This window comes from Eumetopias jubatus, unplaced genomic scaffold, assembly GCF_037043125.1.
Source record: "Eumetopias jubatus isolate StellerSeaLion01/CBP00866 unplaced genomic scaffold, mEumJub1_p1.0 scaffold_7, whole genome shotgun sequence".
NCBI lineage: Eukaryota > Metazoa > Chordata > Mammalia > Carnivora > Otariidae > Eumetopias > Eumetopias jubatus.
This window is the reverse complement of record NW_028274813.1, coordinates 36,643,445-36,668,864: the sequence shown is the minus strand read 5'-3', so window position 1 is coordinate 36,668,864 and position 25,420 is coordinate 36,643,445. Positions and strand designations below refer to the sequence as shown.

General features: G+C 38.1%; 1 protein-coding gene and 1 long non-coding RNA gene across 2 annotated transcripts in view; one reads left to right on the top strand and one right to left on the bottom strand.

Moving 5' to 3' along the window:
• SGPP1 (sphingosine-1-phosphate phosphatase 1) overlaps window positions 1-12,412 on the bottom strand; it is a 32,430-nt gene extending 20,018 nt beyond the window's left edge. The window contains exon 1 of the mRNA XM_028100702.2: window positions 11,561-12,412. Coding sequence (XP_027956503.2) covers window positions 11,561-12,265 — 705 coding nt within the window. The 5' untranslated portion in view covers window positions 12,266-12,412. The remainder of the gene's footprint in view (window positions 1-11,560) is intronic.
• A 164-nt stretch (window positions 12,413-12,576) lies between these two features.
• Window positions 12,577-25,420, top strand: part of LOC148163873 (uncharacterized) — a 35,994-nt gene continuing 23,150 nt past the window's right edge. Inside the window, exons 1-3 of the long non-coding RNA XR_015768631.1 lie at window positions 12,577-12,964; window positions 14,607-14,775; window positions 17,409-17,513. This is a non-coding gene — a long non-coding RNA (uncharacterized LOC148163873). The remainder of the gene's footprint in view (window positions 12,965-14,606; window positions 14,776-17,408; window positions 17,514-25,420) is intronic.

Below are 25,420 nucleotides of genomic sequence, written 5' to 3'. Positions count from 1 at the left end.
CTTCTCACTATATGTACTCTACAAGGGCAGTACCATCCACTCTCATCATTCATTCTGCACATATATGTTGATGATATTAAACCTGTCTAGGTCTCTTTCTCTCTCTCTTTTTTTAATTTAAAGTCAATTAGCTAACATACACTACATCATTAGTTTCAGATGTAGTGTTCAATAATTCATCAGTTGCATGTAACACCCTGTGCTCAACACATCATGTGCCCTCCTTAATGCCCATCATGCAATTACCCCATCCTTCCACCCACATCCCCTCCAGCAGCCCTCAGTTTGTTTCCTAGAGTTAAGACTCTCTCATGGTTTTTCTCCTTCACTGATGACTTCCCATTCCATTTTCCCTCTCTTCCCCTACGATCCTCTACATTGTTTTTTATATTCCACGTATGAGTAAAATCATGTAATTGTCTTTCTTTGATTGACTTATTTCACCCAGCATAATTCCCTCCAGTTCCATCCACGTCAATATAAATAGTAAGTATTCATCCTTTCTGATGGCTAATACTCCATTGTGTGTGTGTGTGTGTGTGTGTGTGTATCACATCTTTTTTATGCATTCATCTGTTGATGGACATCTCGGCTCTTTCCACAGTTTGGCTATTGTGAACAGTGCTGCTATAAACAGTGGGGTGCAGGTGTCCATTTGGATCAATACATTTGTATCTTTGGGGTAAATATGTCTAGGTCTCTTTCACATGTAGAACTGCCTCCCAGATAGTTCTGTCTTACAGACACCTCAAATTCAATATACCTAAAACAGAATTCTGCTCCATACTCCTGTTCCTTTCCGCAAATCTCACTTGCTTTCCATATTTTGTGTTTCTACAAATCAAACTACTATTTCTCATCTTTCCAAATAGGAAATCTGGGAATAATCCTTTACTCCTGTTTTTCTTCCTTACTGCCATTTGTAATCAATCACCATATCTTCTCAATTCTACCTCTAAATATCTCTCAAATGTATCCATTTCTTTCTACTCCCACTGACACTATCTAGGTCAGGGGCCAACAGAGTTGTTTTTATAAAGAGCCAAACAGTAACTGTTTTGGGCTTTGTGGATTACACAGTGTTGGTTACTCAACTCTGCAGCTGTAGCACAGGAGCACCACACACAGTATAGATATAAATGAATAAACATGGCTGTGTTTCAATAAAGTTTTATGAATAGCCACTAAATTATTAATTTCATATAATTCACACATGTCACAAAATATTCTTGTGGCTTTTTTCAATTGTATTTAAATTATATTTAAAATGTAAAAAAACCAGGGCACCCGGGTGGCTCAGTCGTTTAGCATCTGCCTTCGGCTCAGGTCATGACCCCAGAGTCCTGGGATCAAGCCCCGCATCGGGCTCCCTGCTCCACAGGAAGCCTGTTTCTCCCTCTCCCACTCTCCCTGCTTGTGTTCCCTCTCTTGCTGTGTCTCTCTCTGTCAAATAAATAATCTTTAAAAAATTAAAAAAATAAAATAAAATGTAAAAAAACCATTCATAGTTCACAAGTCATATAAAATCAGGCAGCTGGCCGCTCTTTGTAGTCTCTTGATCTAGGTCTCCCATCTTCTCTCCCTTGAACTGGTGGAGTAACATTGTACTTGGTCTGGTTTCCCTGCCTCCAGTCTTACCGCCCTCTAGTCCATTTTCCATACTACAGACACAGTCTTCCTAAAACACCAATCTAATCTCCCTGAGCAAACAGTCCATATTTTGGGGGTCTTACCCTATCTGTAGGGCTTATGTTATTGGCTAGTACTTACTAGAAATGAAATGATTATATTTGTGGAATTTAATGTCATTACTTTTATTAAAGCTTTTTAGTCAACAAGAAAAAAATGTATACTTGCAACAGAAGAAATAAACTTGTCATAGTTCTCAGTTGATATGATTTTTTCTATAAAGAACAAATGAGATTATACATATAAGTTATTTAGTTAATGGAGAGTTGAAAAAAGTTGTTGCATATATGATCAATACATAAAAATCAAGCATGTTTCTATCTTCCAACCACAAAAAGTTACAATATTTGATTTTTAACAAGACATCATTTATAACAATGACAAAAAATATAAGGTAACTACAAATAAATCTAACAGAAGATATACTTGATTTATATGGAGAATGAAATACATTTAAGAAAACCTAAATAAATAAGACTTACCATATTCCCAGATAACATTCAATACGGTAAGGCTATCAGTTCTCTCCACATTTATAAATTCATTGCAATTTCAATAAAAGTCCAGAGTTTTTTTGTAGAAATTAAAGAGTTCATTCTAAGATGTATATTGAAAGCAAATACTCAAAAATAGCCAAGACAATCTTGAAGAATATGGTAGAGAACTTTCATAAATAAGACTTACTCTAAAGCAATTAAAGCATGACAATGATATTGATAAAGAGACAAATAAAGAAACCAGTGAAACACAATGGAGAACCCCAAAATCACACCCATACACATATGGAAACTTCATATATAACCTAAGTGGCATTACAGGTAAGTAGAGAAAGGATAAACTATTCAAAAATGGAATTAGGTCAATTAATTATCAGTGTGAAAAAAATTACATCAGATCCATATCTCACAATATATTCAAAACCAACTAAAGTTAGATCAAAGTTTTAAACATGAAAGTACTATTTTATCTTTCCAATAAAAAAATAGCAAAAGGATTTTTCTTTTAGAACTAGAAAAACACCCCTGAAACAAATAATACATTATATGTTAATAAAAAAATTAAAAAAAAGAACTAGAAAAACAAAATCTAAAGTACATACAGAAAACTGTATAAACAAGTGAAAACAGCAAGAATAAGTAAAAAAATATTATAAAGCTACAATAAACATAATAGTATAGAACTTGCACACAAATATCAGATGTATCAATTCTAAGTAAAAATATGAATATAGACCCAAGTATATACCTATATTTAGGTGACAGTTCAAGTCAGTAGGGGAAAATGGACTATTCAATAAATGGTGCTGTGAGGGAATATCAAGTTAAATTCCTTCCTCAAAGCAAGAGATGGTTAAAAGACTTAAGCATAAAAAAACAACCACAGAAGTACTATAAGAAACCATGGTAGAAGGCTATTCTAAATATCATACGAAACCATGAAACAAAAGATACCCAAAAAGAAAATAATTCTCCTTGGAAAAAAAAGTAGGAAGAGAAGTAATAATTTAGGAAAGCATATTTCTAAATCACACATGGACAAAAGGCAAATTTGACCACAATATAAAGGGCTTCAAAAACCAGTAAGTAATCCGAGAGAAACAAAAACGTTATGTCCATGCAAAAACTTATACAAAACTATCCATAGCAACATTATTCAAAACAACCAAAAAGTAAAACCAAATGTCTTTCAACAGATGAAAGGATAAATAAAATGTTATATATCCATCTGATTGAATAGTACTTGGCAATAAAAAGGAACGAAAGGAATGAAGTACTGATACATGCTATAATATGGCTGAATCTTAAAATACGCTAAGTGAAAGAAGCCAGCAACAGACTACATATTGTATGCTTCCATGTATATGAAATATCCAGAGTAGGCAAATCCTTAGAGACATAAAGTAGATTAGTGATTGTCTAGGGTTGCCTAGGAATCGGCAGGGGAGGACACACGGAGTGACTACTATGGGTATGGGGTTCCTTTGGGTGGTGATGGAAATATTCTAAAATTGATTGTGGTGATGGCTGCATAACTCTATGAATATATCAAAAGCCACCAAACTGCATATTTTAAATGGATGAAATGTATATGAATTACATCCCAGTAAGTTTTTTAATATAAAAAACAAAAAACAGTGAGTAGAGGTGAGAGGATTTCTGTCCATAAAGGATTAACTGTTGTAATAACAGCCGTTCCACTGTAAACAGCCAGAAAACTAGACAAATTATATAAAACAACCATTTTCATATACTGGAAAACAAGCAGCACAGAACTGTAATTCAGGAGAAAAGGGAAGCAAATGAGATGAGCCCTGTGATTGCCCTAACTTGCTGCTAGAGGCAGTTTCCAGGCTGTAGCATGGGAGGAGGAACCCAAACAAAGTCTAGCAGTCTCACTGAACTAAGGGGAAAAAGAGCAGAATTCACAGAGGCCAAAGCAGCCATTAATTTGCAGGACAGAACACTAGAGAGAGGAATTCACACAGAGAATGAGCCCCAAAGATCTGTAGGGGGTCTCTGCAAATTGTTTGCTGAGTACTAATATGTGCATGCATGGGGTGAAAGTCCACCAGTCTGGGGAAAATAGTAGGCCAAACAACTCCCAAAGTTCACCTAGGCCCGGAAATGCTTTCCCACTAGGCAGAGTACAAAGGGAATTGGGCAGTCTTTATAAGGTTATCACCTGGAGAGCCTGGCTGACTTAGTCGGTATATCATGTGACTCTTGATCTCAGGGTTGTAAGTTCAAGTCCCACACTGAGTGTAGAGATTACTTGTAAGTAAAACCTTAAAAAAGGCTATGACCTTAGCAGTGAGGCCAAATTAGGTCTAGACTACAGTTATTCTGGACCCTCTCTAGGAAGCTTAAACTGACAAGTAATTTAACTGTAACCACGATCAAGTCTGACACTATTTAAAGGAATAAACAAAATCTAAAACTATAAAAATTACTAAGCAAAGAAGCTAGAGAATATGATCCATAAGCAGGAAAAATATTAGAAAGTCCACACAAAGATGACAAAGATGATGGAAATAATGGATAAGAACCTTAAAACAGCTATTAAAATCTTATACTAAAGAATGTAAAAGAAAATAAGAACATAATGAGTAGAGAAATGGAAGATTTCTTTTTAAGATTTTATTTATTTATTTGACAGAGACACAGCGAGAGAGGGAACACAAGCAGGGGGAGCGGGAGAGGGAGAAGCAGGCTTCCCACAGAGCAGGGAGACCGATGTGGGGCTTGATCCCAGGACTCTGGGATCATGACCTGAGCCGAAGGCAGATGCTAAACGACTGAGCCACCCAGGCGCCCCTGGATGATTTAAAAAATACCCAATTAGAGCTTCTACATATAAAATATACAGTATCTGAAACTATATCCCATCCTACTTGAGGAGTTTACCAGAAAAATCAGACACTGAAGATCAGTGAACTTGAAGTCATAGCAATAGAAACAGTCCAAAATGAAGCGCAGAGAGCAAAAACACTGCATCATCATCATCATCATCATTGCATCAGTGATCTGTGAGTGGCAGTGTTAAACAATTTAACGTACATGAAACTGAAGTTCCAGAACAGGAGGAGATGGTAGAAGAGGGGAGAAAAAAAATTTCTAGAAATGCTGGAACATTATACAAAAATAATAATAATAATAATGTATTATGTATTGTGAGTTTTATAACATATGTAAATGTAAAATGTATGACAACAATAATACAAAGGAGGGGAGAGGGAAAAATGGAAGTATACTCTTGTAAGTTCTTATGCTATACTTGAAGTAGTACAACATTATTTGAAGGTACAGCAACAGTTTAAAAAAAAGAAAACCCCAAAAAGAATAGTTAAAAAAGAAAAATCAGTAAGTAAAATGCCAGCAATCTAATAGAAAAAAAATATGGGAAAGGTTTGAATAGGCAGTACTGGAATAATCAACTTACTAAATAAATTATGCTACATTAATATATTGGAGCAGGGGCGCCTGGGTGGCTCAGTCAGTTAAGCGTCCAACTCTTGATTTTGGCTTAGGTTATGATCCCAGGGTTCTGGGATCAATCCCTGTGTTGGGCTTCTCACTCAGCAGCAAGTCTGCTTGAGATTCTCTCTCCCTCTGCCCCTCCCCCTGCTCTCACACTGTCTCTCTCTCTAAAATAAATAAATAAGGGGCACCTGGGTAGCTCAGTTGGTTAAGCGTCTGCCTTCGGCTCAGGTCATCATCCCCGGGGTCCTGGGACTGAGCCCTGCAACAGGCTCCCTGCTCAGCCTGCTTGAGCCTGCTTCTCCCTCTCCCATTCCCCCTCCTTATGCTCTCTCTCCCTCTGTCAAATAAATAAATACAATCTTTAAATAAATACATTCATACATACATACATAAATCCTAAAAATATATATATGTATATTGGAGCATAATGTAAATGTGAAAAAATTACATAGCTCTATATAATAGGGAAAGTGCTAATATGGAAAGGAATTTTAATGTAGTAGCATAATGTAATTCTGCAGCCAAACTGGGTTTGAATCCAGGCTCTATTATGTACTTGCAGAGTCATTTGGAGCAAATTACTTAAGTTCCCGCCACCTCAGTTTCTTCTGCAAACCAGTGATAATACTCATAGGATTTTATGAGGATCAAAAGAATTAAGTCATGTAAAGCATTTAAAACAACTATTAAGCACAAAGTTAGTATTCATTAACTGTTGGGTAAAAGAAAAGGAAAATCTTTCCACAATATATTTCTAAATGAGAAAAGCAGGGTCCAGAACAGTATATTACCATTTTATGAAAAATAAACTATATAGATATATGTCTATAACAGTAAAGACTCTCTAGAAGGCTAAACAAGAAACTTATAACAATGAATCTTCTGGAACAGAGATTCTGGTAGCTGTGGAACAGAAAAAGAAAAGAAATGCACTCTCTTCTTCATATTTTCATGTAAATATTAAATTTTCTATGAAGTATTCCCCATTCAAACAAATAAATGTAATTAATTTTAAATCAAGAATAATAAGTACTTATAAAATCAGGAAAATGTGCATTTCCAAACACAAGTATGACACTAGGTTAAAAGAAATCAAAGAGCAAACCAGGGTGCCTGGGTGGTTCAGTTGGTTAAGCGAGTGCCTTCGGCTCAGGTCATGATCCTGGAGTCCCAAGATTGAGTCCCGCATCGGGCTCTCTGCTCAGCAGGGAGTCTGCTTCTCCCTCTGACCTTCTTCCCTCTCGTGCTCTCTCTCTCTCAAATAAATAAATAAAATCTTTAAAAAAAAAAGAGCAAACCAATTTGATTTTTTAATAAACTGTTTCTTCCCAGAATTACTAGTGATCAGTTTCCACTGGCTCTTGCAGCCCTTTCTAATCTTTGTCATTTGTGACCCACTTTTGTAGCTCTTCTTGTCTTCCTTTTATCTTTTCATGATCTCAGATATCTTTATTATCTATAATAAACTATATTTTAATAAAATATCTTATTTGCTTTTCTTTTCCAAAGCTCTTATGTTTATGGCATTTTTTATTTATATTAGGAAGACAGAGGGAAAGGAAGGCTGAGAAAATCAGCACTGATTTCAGTCAACAACTTAATATATGTTTAAAACACAAATATTTGTGGATATTGCATATGTATATACATACACATTATTTTCTCAAGGCATATAAAAACTGTTTCTGTAGTTTAAGACAATCCTATCTATTAAATATTTGTTATCACAAAGATTCTTTAAAAATCACATAGCGTGATTTGAAGAGTTTTCTGCATAAGCTCTGGAGTCTGTAAGATTTAAATTTGCCCTCTGAGACTTACCTAGAGCTATGTTACTTTGTCCAGTTACTTAACCTACCTCTCTTAGTTTCCTGATCTATAAACTTGTATTAATAGTAGAACCAAACATTGGGATGTTTTGGCTCAGTCGTTAAGCCTTCAGCTTAAGTCACGATCCCAGAGTCCTGGGATCAAGTCCCACATGGGGCTCCCTGCTCAGCAGGAAGCCTGCTTCTCCCTCTCCCCCTCCCCCTGTTTGTGTTCCCCTCTCACAGTCTCTCTCTGTCAAATAAATAAATAAAATCTTAAAGATCTTACCCCTCTTATAAAAAAAAAAAACACACTGGGATGTTTTAAGAGTAGACTAAATCAGGTAATAGACCTTTCAAAAAATGTCTGACCTCTACTAAAACCTTCATAAATGTTAATAATGTTAATAATAGAATTACTATTATTATTAAAATTAGTGAAAGGAGGGGTGCCTGGGTGGCTCAGCCATTAAGCGTCTGCCTTTGGCTCAGGTCATGATCCCAGGGTCCTGGGATGGAGCCCCACATCGGGCTCCCTGCTCCACGGGAAGCCTGCTTCTTCCTCTCCCACTCCACCTGCTTGTGTTCCCTCTCTCACTGTGTCTCTCTCTGTCAAATCAATAAATAAAATCTTAAAATAAAAAATAATAAAATTAGTGAAAGGATATAGACTAGTTGAGAATGGGTTTGGCTATAAAGTGTGTGATGACAATTTTTTTAATGAAATTAATCTAAAACTTTCTTAATGTTATTAAATCAGGTATATAATTAGAACTTATTATATGCCATAATATTTAATTAAGAATTTTTATTTCTTGAAAGAACATGAAAAAATAAATACAAAAGGAGTGCTTTATTTTTAATTTTCCATTATTCTTCAAAGGACTATGTTCTTAATACTTGCTGCTCCCTATTTCTTATTTTTTCCCAATTCAGGCTACAAAAGATTCCAACAAATAATATGAGAGCAATAATTATTATCCTGGCTAATGGATCAAGTTAATACCTGGAGAAATGCCATACATTTTCTATCTTGCATCACCGTGAAAAAAAATTCTCCTAGTATCAAATAACCGCTTGGCATCATACTGTTCTGATCTCTCTTTTGATATTATAACATACCTTAAAAAGATTCAAAGCCTGGGATTGCAAAAAAGGTGAGACAACAATGTTAGAGAAATATAAAATATATTTTAAGGATCAAGAATTATTTTTACTGGAAGGGTTTAAGAAAGTACATTTTTTTTCCTCAAAAATCTTTGGGAAACTTCAGTAAAATGCACTACACCCTCACTTAGCTAGCCACTGGATCAGAATCTCTGAAAGTAAGATGCAGAAACCTACACTTTAAACAAGCCCCAAGTAATGTTTTTTGTCTATGGTCATTTTAAGAACAAATGAGGACTAATGAAACAGAAGGGGTTAATTAAAAAGGCTCTGTGTAGGAGGTGAATGTTGAGCAGATTTCAAGTAGGAACATTAAGCGGCAGGGAGGAGTTCAGTAGTTACTCCACACCAAAGGGATGGTATGTGAGATAACTCTGCTTGCAGAGCTGTTTCAGCATCCTAGGCATACAGAAGTAACCACACTTAGCCTGAATAAGCTGTAGGGGCCCAGCAGATGGACAGGACTGTCAACCAAAACTACTATTAGAAAAACACCAGGCTTTCACTGTCTAATTCTTATCCCAAGTTTCTAATATATTTTTTTAAGATTTTATTTATTTGAGAGAGAATGAACACAAGCGTGGGAGGGGCTGAGGGAGAAACAGACTCCCCACTGACCAGGGAGCTCCATGCGGGGCTGGATCCCAGGACCCTGGGATCATGACCTCAACCAAAGGCAGACGCTTAACCAACTGAGCCACCCAGGCGCCCCTCCAATATTTTTTTTCATTACCCATTCTGGAAATATAAGCCTCCAAAGTACAACAATACTAACACAGAGAATAGGACCAAAACAACTTAAGCAAAGGAAGGTATTTTTGTTTTCAGTTCATAACAAGGATTTTTAAAAGTAAAAAGGTAAAAAAGTCATTTCGGTTTTTATACTAGATTATTACAAACATTTATAAACAGGACTTCCATACAAGGGAGCCTTTCTTCTATAAGAGCTAACCAAAAGATTAAACAATTATTCAAATTTAGAAGTTTACTCAAATTTAGAGTAAAAATATGTAAAATAAGAAATTTAAACTAATTTTACAAGATTAATTCTAACAGGTCAGTTTCCACTCTGTAAAATTATAGTTTGAGAGTAGGTGATTTCTAAAGTCCTGTCTAATTCAATTTCTAAAATTGAATGATCTACAAATTCCTCAGACTTTGGATTAAATATATTAGATTGTTCAAAAATTATAATGTAAATAAATCAAAAAAACACTATAATGTAAGCTTATCCTGATAATTCAAATAACCCTGAAATGTTAGAATACTAATATCTACAATCCATAAATAATCAGCAGTATTGTTTTCAGACTTCCTGTTGGCATGTGTTCTGAATAGATGATGAGCAAAAAATAACTTTTCTCTTACTTGGACTTCTAATATTAACAGCATGTAACACAGCTACTCATTGAGGAGTTATAAAAGGCCCTACAGTAATAGAATCCTGAAAGTCTCATGAAAATAAGAGAAACATCATTAGCTAACTAGTAAATATCATGCCAAACATAATGACAATCTTAAATTTGAAATACTTAGATTAAATAAAATTTGAGATCTTTAACTATCCTTCAAAAAAGGCAGCACTACTTTACAATCTGAATAGCCTCTACATCTCCTTTGGCTATATAGGAAAGAAAAGAAAACTGTCCATGGTACTCTTCTCTCATAATTCTGTCATTCTTACCCTGCACATTACATATTTTCCATGTTACTCTAAGAGAGATGCACTGCACAGAGGTGCCCATGCGGACAAGATTTTATCTATACTGGAATTAAATCTGGAATGAGTAAGCTTATCATAATGGAGTTTTAAACAGAATTGAGTATTTCTCAATGTAAGATGATTTTGTGCTCTAACGGAAAAAAAAAAATCGAAGAAGTCTGATTCTTTAGATTCTCCATCATTACTAACTTTATTCTTAAATTAAGGGACTGGTCTGCAGGAGGAACAAAGCTCCTTACAATTTAAAAGATAAAACAAGACAGCAGTCTAAGAACAAATTTTGCTTCCATAGAAAAGAATTAGTTTTCAAACCCAAGTAACATTTATGGACCATGAAAAAGTGAGAAATGGGAGGCCAAAAGAAGTAGGCAAAATATAAAATGTTTACCATTAAAAACTCATCCCAGCCTCATTGTCAGGTTGGCCCTGCTGTCATACTTGTCAATTTTACAAACCCACTAGTCTGACCAAGAACCCTAATTTTAAGAAAAACTTTAAAAGTATTTAAAGCTAATGCAACAGTAATCCTGTGGTAGCTCAACAACTGATACTACAGATCAGTGATTCAGAAGATAATTAAACTTTGTGTCTATCAGCAAATCTGCAACCATACCCCTTAAAAAAAGAACTCAGGCTGTGTTCCATTAACTTACATAAATAGCGGCTTTCCTTTAAAATTCATTACTTCATTGCCTAGAACGACCATGTTTGTTTTGGAATTACACTACGGTTTTATAAACACTGTCTCGGAGTAAAGCTAAGAAGACTTTACCCAAGCCTGAAACAGAATTAGTTTGGGGGAAGGCACAGTATATTATGGTGAAAGTGGGTCTTAGTTACCTAACGATTAAGTATAAAAACATTATAATTAATTACAATTATATTCTGTGCATCACAAGAATTAAAACCATTTAAAAACTCAACCAAAGCCCAATGATAATATGTTACTCCACGAATAGCGTTTCCTTTGGGTTTAGAATATAGTTTGACAGCTAAGTCTCTAGGTTTCCCCTAGATCACTTAATTTTTTTAAACCTAGGAAGGGCCTGTTCTCGGGGGCTGTGAAAACCCGTGGAAAGAGGTTTGGAAGGGGAAACGGCCAAATTAAAATAACTGAGCGGAGTGAAGAGAACTCCGGGTTCTCCCGCGGGAGAACTCCCCCAGGCACAGCAGGCGAGGAGAAGGAAACTTACCTGCCAGCGGCCATAGGTGAGGAGGACCATGGAGATGGGGATGGCGGTGCCGGACATGGCATGGGTGGAGGGCATGCTGTACTCGGAGTTGTAGAAAACCTCCAACTTGACCACGGGCGGCGAGGCGGGCCGCGGCCAGCGGATGATGTCCTTGGTGCACTGGCCCAGGTACATGACCAGCACCCAGATGACCACGAGCCTCCGGCCCACCAGGGGGTCCAGGTTCCAGATCCAGAAGGGGAAGAACAGGATGTAAAAGAGTTCGTTGCCCAGTTCCGTGCCGAAGCAGAACAGGTAGTAGAGCGGCCAGTTGCTCACGTGGGCCAGCTCGCCCTCCTCACCCGTCAGCGAGTTGCGGCGCAGGGCCCCCACGCGCCGCGGCGAGGCCGGGCCCAGCTCGGTCGCCAGCCCGTTCCGCACGCCGTTGGGGGCGCCGCCGCCGCCGCCGCCGCCTGGCTTGGCGGGACACTGATTGCGGTCGCTCCCGGGCGCCTGGGGGCCTGCGGACGCCCCTGGTTGCTGTTCTCGGCGCCGGGCGTCTCCCGCGAGGGGCGCCTCCGCCTTCTCATCCCCCCTTGGATCGGTGGCGGGCGCGGCGGAGCGGCGCGGAAGCGCTTCCACCCCGCACAGCCGCTGGAAACGGGCCACTTTCTGCGGCTCCTGCAGACGGCCAGCCAGCTGGGCCAAGCGCTGCCTCAGCGACATGATAGCGGGACCCGGGCGGCCCGCGGATGGGAGGATGTCGGCGGCGGAAGCACGGGCCGGCCCCCGGCTCAGCCCCGAACCGTCCCCGCGCGCCTGGCCACCGGCAGCGGCGCCCAGCTGGGCCGGATCGGCTCTGCCGAGTGACGGCGCCACAGGCCGCAGCGGCCGCCGCGCGCCCCCGCTCCGCGCGCCCCTTCCAGGCCGCGCGCGCTCCGCCACCGCCCCCGGCCTCCACGCGCCGGCGCGCGCAGCGCCCCGCCCCCCACTGCCGTTCGGGGAGAGGGCCGGGCCGCGCGGGGCCGCCGCGAGAGCATCCGCAGGCGTCTGGGTGCTGAGGCTCGGCGGGGCGGCTGCCTGGAGGTTTGCCTTCACCTCCACCAGGAGTCGCGGCGCTGGGCGGGCGGGCGGACGTTGCCCGCCCCCCTTCTCCAACTTCAGCCCTCGTTTCCCTCCGGCTGTGGTGCAGGCTTCCTTTTGACGAGCGTTGACTCGGAAAGGCCACGATCCTGGTGCCGGCGTCGGCAATGCGAGTAGCCAAGCACCCGGACATCCTGCTGGCACAGAATCAAATGTTTAATGGTGAATGAAGGCGAAATAACCACCATGGGTTCGGAAACGTTCCATTCAAGTAATCACAAGTAATTACAGAGCCTCTGACGGTTGATGTCCTGAAAGCCACGTGCCAACTGACCAATGGTGGTAAGGCTAGATGTAGGTCCCAGGACAATACTGTGCCATTGATCAAAGAAGAAATCACAGTTATTCTTGACTTAAATGTAGAATTTCCTTTTAATAAATTCTAATAGCTGGGTGGGGTTGCACAGAAGAAATGTAATTGGTGGCTGTGATTTAGAGGCTTAACTTCCATGTCTCGCAAGTTACAAACTTCTAGAAAATACAGCTTTTATTAGAAGGTCTGTGAACTCTAATTCCAGGAAGTTCTAGAAAATATAGTTTTTATTAGAAGGTCTCTGAACTCTAATGCCAGGAAGTTACTTCAGGTGAGGTGGATATCTATAATTAAAGAATTTGAACCTCTTCCAAGAAACAGGCTGGAAATTTCCCCTCCTGTGTCATTAGAAATACTTCCTTCATTTCCCACGGAGTTAGTCTCTTCCTCCCACTCCACTTGCTAGGCTGTAGCCAGAGAAGGTTGAATAAATTATCATCCCTATCTTAAAGTTGCTTACAGTATAAATGGGAGACTGAGATAGGTCTACCTCTCAAGTACAGAGCCAATGAGAAATACAAAAATGGAGACATCAACAACATGCTCTGGAAAGGACAAGAAACAAGTTGACTAGGGACAGCAAGAAAGGTAAAAAGTGATCCTCTTGAGCTGGGATCCTTATTAAAGAGCAAGATAAGAATAGATGGAGAAACTTAGGAAAAGAGAAAATGGATAAAGACGGGGTAGGAATGTGCAAAGACGTATTTGGTAAACAATTAATAGCTCATAGAATACGGAGTAGGAAGAGTAAGTGATTGGAAGGGGATTAGAAAGAGGGGATAGAACCAGATTGTAAAGACCTTGAATGCCTAGCTGGAGATTTTATTTTGCAGTCAGCGGGGAGCCATGGAAGTTTTTAACCTAGGGAGTGACATCAGAACTGTGCTTTAGAAAGATAACTGAGACAGAAATCAAAGATAAATTGCCAGAGGTCAGAGACCAAAGGCCAGGCAAATAATTAGAAGATGACTGCACTAGTCAGGTGAGAGAGAATGAGAGCCTGAACTAGGACTGTGGTTCTGGGAATTGAAAGGAAGAGCATAGATTTGAACAGGATTTTGGAACTAGGAAAAAGTTAAAGCATTTCATTTGAATTCATAGGTCTGCAGGCAAATAATAGTCCATCCTTGGTTGGAACACATTGTGTCTAATATTGAGGCATTTATAATCTATGAGGGAGACAAAACCTGAGAAAACAGGTAAGTATATTCAAAGATGTAAAGCCAGGCATTCCAAACAGCTCAAGGAAGTGAGACACAAGCAATCACTACATGGAGTAAACAGAGAGGTGGCATTGGGTTATCTATGAATGGTTCTGTGAAATGGATCATTAGCTGGCATTTGAAAACAAGGAGAAACTTGTACAGTGAGGTGGGAACGGCCTCAGTGAGGCAATTTGTACATGTTCTTTTGTCAAAATAATTTGTTTATAAAGGAATTATTCAGATTCATCCAAGGAATTTCCAATTCTGGGGACTCATTAGCCTAGAGATAGCAGAGAAAGAAGAAAATAGATAAAACAAAGTAGAGGTGATATATATATATTTATGACTAAATTCTGTTTTCTTCAATAATAGCATATTTTGTCGGAATGCAATATTCTCTTTAAAGGTAACAGAAAGATGAAATGGGAATTCGGCCTGTACTGCACTGAAGAGGAAAAGAATGTAAGTTGACAAAACTTGAAAGGGCTGACACTGTCCTGCTGGTGCTGGAAATCTGTTAATAATAAGGACAAGGTCAAAAGCACCAAAGTACCATGATGAAAAGAATAGTTCTGGTAGGTTCTATTTACACTTACTCTATACTTTTCATCTTGAAACATAATAGGAATTTAAGCATTTTTATAATGAAGCATAAACATTTTTTTAAAAAGAAAACACTGCAGGGAGGAGGTGGGGAAAAAAGAAAAGAAAAGGGAAGAAAAGAAGAAAAAAGAAAAGAAAGAAAAACATTGCTGACAAGTAAGGATATGACTAACTGGGTGTGATAGTCAAATGTTGATAGTTTATGTTGCATAATTACCATGTTAAATAAATTTTGTTAGATCCTTCTCTGTAATTCAGTTTAACTTTATGTAATATTAAAACCTTTTTGAGGGGTGCCTGGGTGGCTCAGTCATTAAGCGGCGGCCTTTGGCTCAGGTCATGATCCCAGAGTCCTGGGATCAAGCCCCACATCAGGCTCTCTGCTCAGCGGGAAGCCTGCTTCTTCCTCTCCCACTCCCCTTGCTTGTGTTCCCTCTCTCGCTCTCTCTCTCTGTCAAAGAAATAAATAAAATCTTTAAAAAAAATAAAAATAAAACAACCTTTTTGAGATACATGAACTATAAACCCAAAGTATTGCTGTCATTTCTAAATGGACCTTTCCTAAAAGTAGTAGGGAAACACAATATACACTCTTAACCTTGGTCGTTTTACCTTCCACAGCTAATTTAAGTTGTTTTTTATCATACTGGGTTGAGATAAATCATTGATTCAATTACTTTTACAAAGAAGTCCTAAGAATTTTACCTTACAAATACATCTTCTGGGGCGCCTGGGTGGCTCAGTCTGGCGTCTCAGGCGTCTGCCTTCGGCTCTGGTTATGATCCCAAGGTCCTGGGATCAAACCCCGCAGCATTGGGCTCCCTGCTCCGTGGGAAGCCTGCTTCTCCCTCTCCCACTCCCCCTGCTTGTGTTCCCTCTCTCGCTGTTTCTCTCTCTCTGTCAAATAAATAAATAAAATCTTAAAAAAAAAAAAAGAAATACATCTTCTGTCCCTGACCTGGGTAGAGTGGCACCTGGTTGGTGGTGCTTGTCTCATATAAGCCAAAAAACCTGCACTTGTTGCCAAGTCTTCCATATTACTAGATGTGAAACCTTGGGACGATGAGACAGATATGGCAAAACTAGAGGAGTGCGTCCGAAGCATTCAGGTAGACGGCTTGGTCTGGGGCTCTTCTAAACCAGTTCCAGTGGGATATGGAATTAAAAAACTTCAGATACAGTATGTAGTGGAAGATGATAAAGTTGGAACAGATATGCTGGAGGAGCAGATTACTGCTTTTGAGGACTATGTGCAGTCCATGGGCGTGGCTGCTTTTAATAAGATCTAAAATCTACATCATAGATCATTGCCCTTAAATAAAAGCTTAAAAGACAAAAAAATACATTTTCTGTAATATATATTTAAAACTATGTTATACATATTGTATATTTGAAAGTTGCTAAGATAATAGATCTTAAAACTCCTCATCAGAAGAAAAAAATTTGTAACTCTGTGAGGTGATGGATGTTAACTAAAATTGTGGTATTCATTTTGTAATGCATATATCAAATAATTATACTATATACTTTAATATAGACTTCAATGTCAATTATATCTCAATGAAACTGGGAAGAAAAAAACTATGTTACTTAATAAGAAAATGATAATATTCATTTTAAACTGATTATTTATTATCATCAATTTATTTTCTCTTGCCTGGAACACAATTTCTTATTCATTAAACTACAAAATTTATATATTGCGAACTATTTACCCTAAAGTATTACTATTAACTATAGTAGAATATTTTTGGCATCGAAGTGTCAGTACATAGCACATAATGGGCATTAGTAAATGGTGAATATGAATTTGTTATTTTTGAAATATTAAACCTGTGTTCATTAAATTCTTTGCATATACACCTAGTGATTTTATCCTGCATCTTGGATTAGTTTTATATTTCTAAAAAATAGGATTTCCTCTGAATTATCAAAAAGATGTCTATCTTAGCACAGATATAAGTAAAATGTGATAAATATACCTAAAATTTTATAATTAACAGATAATGAGTTTTCTATGCTTTATGTTTTCTGTACCCCAACATTTCAATCACTTTCTCCCAGAGTAAGATTCTAAGGAAAACAAAAAACAACCTTACAGAAAATGATCTGAGGGGCACCTGGGTGGCTCAGTCAGTCAAGCATCTGCCTTCAGCTTGGGTCATGATCTCAGGGTCCTGGGATCAAGTCCCGCATTGGGCTACCTGCTCAGCAGGGAGGGAGATATGATAATGAGAATAGCAGTCCTGTCTACCTCCACCTCACTCCCGCTTCTCCCTCTGCCTCGCCACCCCCCACCCCCACTCATGCTCATGCTCTCTCTTTCACTCTCAAATAAAATAAAATTTAAAAAAAAAAAAAAAGAATCAGAATATTCTAGGCAACAAAATACATGGCCTCTCACCCATGTCGGCTGAGATAACCATGGAATTCTTTCCTTACCATATGGACCATTATACTCAGTTTTCTTTTACCCCAAATTTGTAGTACTTTTTTTAAAAATCTTTTTTTTCTTCCGAAGATTTTACCCCTTTGTTTAACATCTCTTTCCAGTTCCAATTTTCTTCTTAAAATCTGATTCATGGCTTTTTATTTTTTCCCCCAGAAGTGAATGGAAATACAGCTGTGTACCCAACTCTGAAGATTTATTTTTAATTCAAGACTTGAAATCTCCAGCCACATCTGCCCATTGACCATTCCAGACATTTTGGTATGTTGATCTGCCCCTAATATTTCTATGTTTGTAATATACTAGAGTAAATTCTCCATTAATCAGCATGGTTCATTTAATTTTCTAAAGAACATTAATTGGTTTTATGAACTTTAGCTCTTGAAGAAAATATTTACAAAATGTGTTTGCTATGTTTTCTTTTTCCCTCCTTTTTTTCTTTTTTTATTGAGGTATAATTGACAACATTATGTTAGCTTCAGGTGTACAACTTAGTAATTCAACATTTGGATACACCGCAAAATAATCACCACAATAAGTCTCATTACCATCTGTTACCATACAAAGTTAACACAATGTTATTGATTATATTCCCCATACTGTACATTATATCCCCATGACTTACTTATTTTAGAACTGGAAGTTGGTACTTCCTGATCCCCTTCACCCATATCTCCACCCAGCAATCCTCTGGCAACCACCAGTCTGTTTTCTGTATCTATGAGTCTGGACTTTGTTTTGTTTTGTTTTTTAGGTTTCACATATAAGAGAAATCATGTGGTATTTGTCTTTCTCTGACTTATTTCACTTAGCAGAATACCCTCCAGGTCCATCCGTGTTGTGGCAAATGGCAAAATTTCATTCTTTTTAATAGCTGGGTAGTATTCCATCGTGTATATACCACATCTTCTTTATCCCGTCATCCATCAATGGACACTTAGGTTGTTTCCATATCTTGGCTATAGTGAATAATGATGCAACAAATATATCTTTTCAAATTAGTGTTTTCTTTTTCTTCAGATAGAATACCCAGCAGTGAAATTGCTTCATCACATGGTAGCTCTATTTTTAATTTTTTTAGGAATCTCCGTACAGTTTTCCATAGTGACAGCACCAATTTACATTCCTACCAACAGTCCACAAGAGTTTTTTTTCCTCTACATCCTCACCTAACCTTGTTATTTCTTGTCTTTTTGATAATAGCTATTCTGACAGGTATGCAGTGATATTTCATTATGGTTTTGATTTGCATTTACCTGATGATTAGTAATATTGAGCATCTTTTCATGTGCCTATTAACCTTTTGTATGTCTTTTTTGGAAAAATGTCCATTCAGATCTTCTGCCCATTTTAAAATTGGGTTTTTTTTGTTGTTGAGTTGTATGAATTTTTTTATGTTTTGGATATGAGCCCCTCATCAGGTATATGATTTGCAAATATCTTCTCCCATTCGATAGGGTGACTTTTCCCTTTGCTGCTGGTTTCCTTTGCTGTGCAGAAGCTTTTCATTTTGATGTAGTCCCACTTGTTTATTTTTGCTTTTGTAGCCCTTGCCTTTGGAGTCAGATCCAAAAAAGAAACATCACTAATACCAATGTCAAGGACATTACTGCCTGTTTTATTCTGGGAGTTTTATGGTTTCAGGTCTTGCATTCAAGTCTTTAATTCATTTTGAGTTAATTTTTATAAGTGGTGCAAGATAATGATCCAGTTTCATTATTTTGCATGTAGCTGTCCAGTTTGTGCAACATTTACTAGAGAGACTATCCTTTCTCCATTGTATATTCTTGCCTCCTTGGTCATAAATTAATTGGCCATATATGTGGGGGTTTACTTCTGAGCTCTCTTTCCTGATTCACTGATCCATGTGTCTGCTTTTATGCCAATACCATACTATTTTTATTGTTATAGCTTTGTAGTATTGTTTGAAACCAAGGAGTGTGATACCTCTGGCTTTGTTCTTCTTTTACAAGATTGTTTTGGCTATTCAGGGTCTTTTGTGTTTCCATATAAAATTTAGGATTATTTGTCCTGGTCCAACTGCCACTGGAATTTTGATAAGGTTTGCATTGAATCTGAAGATTGTTTTGGGGAGTATGGACATTTTAACAATATTTATACTTCCAATCCATGTGCATGGAATATCTTTCCATTTATTTGTATCTTCTTGAATTTCTTTTGTCAATGTCTTATATTTTTCAGTGCACAGATCTTTCACCTCCTTGGTTAAATTTTTCCCTAGGTATTTTATTCTTTCTAGTGCAATTGTAAATGGGATTGTTTTCTTGATTTCTCTTTCTGATGGTACATTATCAATATATAGAAATGTAACAGATTTTTGTACACTAATTTTGTATCCTACAACTTTACTAAATTCATTAAGTATTTCTAACAGTTTTTTGGTGGTGTCTTTAGGATTTCCTATATTTCTGTATTATGTCATCTGCAAATAGTGACAGTTTTACTTCTTCCTTTCCATTTTATATGACTTTATTTCTTTTTCTTGCCTAGTTGCTATGGCGAGGACTGCAAATACTATGTTGAAGAAAAGTGGGGAGAGGGGCACCTGGCCAGCTCAGTCAGAAGAGCATGTGACTCTTGCTCTAGGGATTGTGAGTTTAAGCCATATTGGGTATAGAGATTACAAAAACTAAATACATAAACTTAAAAAAACAAGTGGGGAGAGTGGGCATTCTTGTTTTATTTCTGATCTTAAAGGAAAAAGCCTTCAGCTTTCAGCTTTTTACCATTAAGTGTAATATTAGCTGTGCATTTATCATATATGGTCTTTATGTATGTTGAGGTACATTCCCTCTATACCGTCTTTGTTGAGAGTATTTAATCATAAATGAAGGTTGACTTTTGTCAAATGTTTTTTCTGAATTTATTGAGATGATGATTATATGATTTTAATCTTTCATTTTTTTAATGTGGTTTATCACATTGATCGATATGAGGCTGTTGAACCATTCTTGGATCTCTGGAATAAATACCATTTGATCATGGTGTATGATCTTTTGAATATATGGTTGAATTTGATTTGCTAACATTTGTGAGGATTTTTACAACTATGTTTATCAGGGATATGAGCCTGTAATTTTCTTTCTTTCCTTTTTTTTTTTAAGATTTTATTTTTAAGTAATCTCTGCACCCAATGTGGGGCTCGAACTTAACAACCCTGAGATCAAAAGTCGCATGCTCTACTGACTGAGCCAGCCAGGCACCAACCAGCCTATAATTTTCTTTTTTGTGTGGTGTCTTCGTCTGGTTTTGGTATCAAGATAATCCTGGCCTCATAAAGTGAGTTTGGAAGTGTTCCTTCCTCTTCAAGTTTTTGGAAGAGTTTGAGAAGGATAGGTATTAAATCTTCTTTGAATGGTAGAATTCACCAGTGAAGCAATCTGGTCTTGGGCTTTTATTTGTTGGGAAGTTTTTGATTAGTGATTCAAACTCCTTACTAGTAATCAATCTATTCAGATTTTCTATCTCTTCATGATTCAGTCTTGGAAGATTGTAAGTTTCTAGGAATGTAGTCATTTCTTTTTAGTTGTCCATTTTTTGTCATATCATTGCTCATGGTAGCCTCTTACGATCCTTACCAGTTGTAACTTTTCCTCTTTCATTTCTGACTATTTATTTGGGTCCTCCTTTTTCTTGGTGAATCTAGCTTAAGGTTTGTCAGTTTTATATATATTTTCAAAGGATCAGCTCTTAGTTTCATGTATCCTTCCTTTTACTTTTTTTAAATTCTTTTTTTTTTTCTTTTGAAGATTTTATTTATCAGGGCACCTGGGTGGCTCAGTCGGTTAAGCGTCTGCCTTCAGCTCAGGTCATGATCCCAGGGTGCTGGGATGGAGCCCCACATTGGGCTCCCTGCTAAGCGGGGTATCTGCTTCTCCCTCTCCCGCTGCCCCTGGCTCTTACTCTCTTGTGCTTGCTCTCTCTCTCAAATAAATAAATTTTTTAAAAAAATAAAGATTTTATTTATTTATTTGAGAGAGAGACAAAGAGAGCAGGAGTGGGGGGAGGAGCAGAAGGAAAGGGAGAGAGACAAGCAGACTCCCTGCTCAGCAGGGAGTGTAATGTGGGGCTCCATCCCAGGACTCTGAGATCATGATCTGAGCCACCCAGGCACCCCAGTTGTCTCCTTCCTCCTAATTCTGGGCTTTGCTTGTTCTTTTTTTAGTTCCCTTTTAGGTGTAAAGTTAAAATGTTTATTTGAGATTTTTCTTGTTTCTTAAGGTAGGTCTATATTGCTGTAAACTTCCCTCTTAGAACCACTTTTGCTGCATCCCATAGATTATGGTATGTCATATGTCTGTTTTCATTTGTCTCTGGGTATTTTTTTTATTTCTCCTTTGATTTCTTGTTTGGCCCAGTAGTTGTTCAGGAATGTATTGTTTAATTACCACATAGCTGTAGTTTTTTTCAGCTTTTTTCTTGTAATCGAATTCTAGTTGCATATCATTGTGGTTGGGAGAGATACTTGATATGATTTCTGTCTTCTTGAATTTATTGAGATTTGTTTTGTGACCTAACATGTGGTCTCTTTTGGAGAATATTCCATGTGCACTTGAGAAGAATGTGTATTCTGCTGCTTGTGGATAGAATGTTTTGTATATGTCTGTTAGTCCATCGGGTGTAATTTGTCATTTAAAGTTGATGTTTTCTTATTGATTTTTCTGTCTGAATAATTTATCCATTGTTGTAAGTGGAGTGTGAAGGTCCCCTACTGTTATTATATTGCTGTCAGTTTCTCCCTTTAGATCTGTTAATATTTACTTTATATATTTTGGTGCTTCTATGTTGGGTGCATATATATTTATAAATGTTATATTTTCTTGCTGGATTAACCCCTTTATCATTAGATAGTGCCCATCTTTGTCTTTTATTACAGTATTTGTTTTAAAGTCTATTTTGTGTGGGGATGCCTGGCTGGCTCAGTCAGTGGTACATGCAACTCTTGATCTCAGGGTCGTGAGGTCAAGCCCAATGCTGGGCATAGAGCCTACTTAAAAAAAAAGCTAAAATAAAAAAAAAACTCTATTTTGTCTGATATAAGTATAGTTACACCAGTTTCTTTTTGTTTACATTAGCATGGAATATCTTTTTCCATCCCTTCACTTTTAGTCTGTGTTTATTTTTACTTCTGAAGTGAGTCTCTTCTAAGCAATATGTAGATGTGTTGTGTTTTTTTAATTCATTCAGCCATCCATTCATTTTGAGTAGAGAAGTTAGTCCATTTACACTTAAAGTAATTATTGATAGGTATGTAGTTATTGCCATTTGTTAATTTTTTTTCTGGCTGTTTTTATAGTTCCTCTCAGTTCCTTTGTCTCTTTCTTACTTCCCTTGTGGTTTGATAACTTTCTTCAGTGTTATATTTAGATTACTTTCTCATTTTCTTTTGTGTATTTTCTAGTTTTTTGCTTTCTGTTTACTGTGAGGTTCATATATATCATCTTATTTATATAACAGTCTATGTTAAGTTGATAGCAACTTAAATATGAACATGTTCTAAAACTCTACATTTTTATTCCCCTGTAACATTTTGGTTTTGATGTCACATTTTACATTTTTTAATTTAATGTATCCTTTAACTATGTAGTTTAATTTTACTCTTTTTGTCTTTTAACCTTCACAGTATATTTATACATGGTTAATCCACTACTTTTGTGTATATTTGCCTTTTCCAATGAGATTTTTACTTTTATATGTTGTCTTGTATTAATTAGTGCTACTTCTTTTCAGATTAAAGATGTGTCCTTAACGTTTCTTATAAGCCTGGTTTAGTAGTGATGAACTCCTTTAGCTTTCGCTTCTCTGGAAAACTCCTTTATCTCACCTTCGTTTCTGAATGATAACCTTGCTGGATAGAGTATTCTTGGTTGGAAGTTTTTTCCTGACTTTGAATATGTCATGTTTCTTCCTTCTAGCCTGCAATGTTTCTGCTGAGAAATCTACTGATAGCTCTATGGTGTTTCAAATGTACGTAACAATTTGTTTTTCTCTTGCTGCTTTTAAGAGTCTCTCTTTCGGGGTGCCTGGGTGGCTCAGTTGTTAAGTGTCTGCCTCCAGGTCAGGTCATGGTCCCAGGGTCCTGGGATTGAGCCCCACATCGGGTTCCCTGTTCTGCGGGAAGACTGCTTCTCCCTCTCCCACTCCCTCTGCTTGTGTTCTCTCTCTGTGTGTGCCTCTCTCTGTCAAATAAATAAATAAAATATTTTTTAAAAAGTCTCTTTATTATTAACTTTTGTCATTTTAATTATGTTTTGTGTTGATCTCTTTGGGTTCATCTTATTTGGAACTCTCTGGGCTTCCTGAACTTGGATGTTCCCTTTCCTAGGGAGTTTTAGAGAAGTTTTCAGGCATTATTTCTTCAAACAAGTTTTCTGCACCTTTCTCTCTTCTCTTTCTGGGACCCCTGTAATGTAAATGTTACTTCACGTGAGTTTCTTACATTATCTGCATTGTTTCTTCCTTTTTTTTTTTCCTTTTTGCAGCTATGTCTGGGTGGATTCCATTGCCCTGTCTTGCAGCTTACTGAATCATTCTGCTTCATCCAGTTTGCTGTTGAACCCCTCTATTGAAGTATATTTTTAGTTCAGTCATTGTATTCTTCAGCTCTGCAACTTCTGTTGGTACTTTGTAAATATTTTCTATCTCCCTTTGTTGAAGCTTTCACTATGTTCATTCTTCTCCCAAGTTCATTGAGTATCTTTATGGTCATTACTTTGAATTCCTTATAGGCTAGATTACTTATCTTTGTATCATTAAGGTCTTTTTCTGAGGTTTTGTGTTGTTCTTTCATTTGCAACATACTTTTCATTTTGCTTGACTCTCTGTTTGTTTCTGTGTATTAGGCAAAACAGCTACTTCTCTCAGTCTTGAAGGAGTGGCCTTGGGTTAGTGATGAATATTCTAGTTCAAATTTGCCCTCATTCTTGGTTGTCTCTGGAACCTTTGTGATTGTCTAAACTGCCTAATTTATTCTTCATATGTCCTGTTGTTGAGGGTATGCCAAGACTTGTCAGTGTTCCAAGGGGAGGAATCTCATTTTGCATCTAGTTTCAGGCTGATCGGAAGCCAGGCCTTCAGGTAGCAGCTTTTTTTTTCTCTCTTAAGATTTTATTTTTAAGTAATCTCTATATTTACTATGGGGCTTAAACTCAAAACCCCAAGATCAAAAGATCAAAAGATCATGTTCTACCAGCAGAACCAGCCTGGCACACTGGTAGCAGCTTTGAAAATATGCAAATATATATAGTCCTGTGGGGCTGCAATCATAATCCCTGCTGGCCTCAAGACCAGGAGATCTGGAGGTATCCCCTGGGTGACAGTTGCAAAACTTGGGGCTCCAAATAAGTGTATAAGCTTCCTTCTGGGAGGTCTTGTTGAGCTGTAGTGAGGCCAAGGGAGTGTGGAGGATGGTGTCTCCCTGCTTACATTCCCTGGGTGTGCCTACTTAGCCTCTAGATGTTTGGGAAACCTAAAGTCTGTCCCTCAGGCTGCAGCTCCAGACTAAATAAATAGGCCTTTTTCCACAAGACTGGGGTTGTGTTTCAGTCTGCTGTTTATTTATTTATTTTTATTTTAGAGAGAGAGACAGGGTGCAAGCAAGGGGAAGGACAGAGGGGGTGGAGAGGATCTCAAAACAGACTCTGCACTGAGTGTAGAACCTGATGCAGGGCTCCATATCATGACCCAAGATCATGACCCCAAGATCATGACCTGAGCTGAAACCAAGAGTCAGTCACTCAGCTGACTGAGCTAACCAGATACCTCTAGTCTTCTGTCTATGCAGTGCCCTGGGGGTAGTGGCTGGCCAAGAACTGTCTTTCTAATTGTTACATTCCTGTGGAGCTCAGGAATGCCAGCCCCTTTGGCCACCAGGGCCAGGTGATCAGGGGGGTCCTCACTAGCACCCATAGCTTTAGGTGGGCAGCCAGAGAATATAAAGGGTGGGGGCATACTCACAGGCTTTGGAAAGGCAGCAGGAAAATGTCTTGACTGCACACAGCTGCAGGCTTCAGGAATACACTGGGAGAGTACTTTGTGTGCTTGCACCTGCTTTAGCCTGGGAACAGGACAATGTCACACCATTCGTGTTTGCCCGGCCTGGCCAGGGAGCATGGCAGTGCTGCAGCCACCTGCACGCTCCAGCTTCA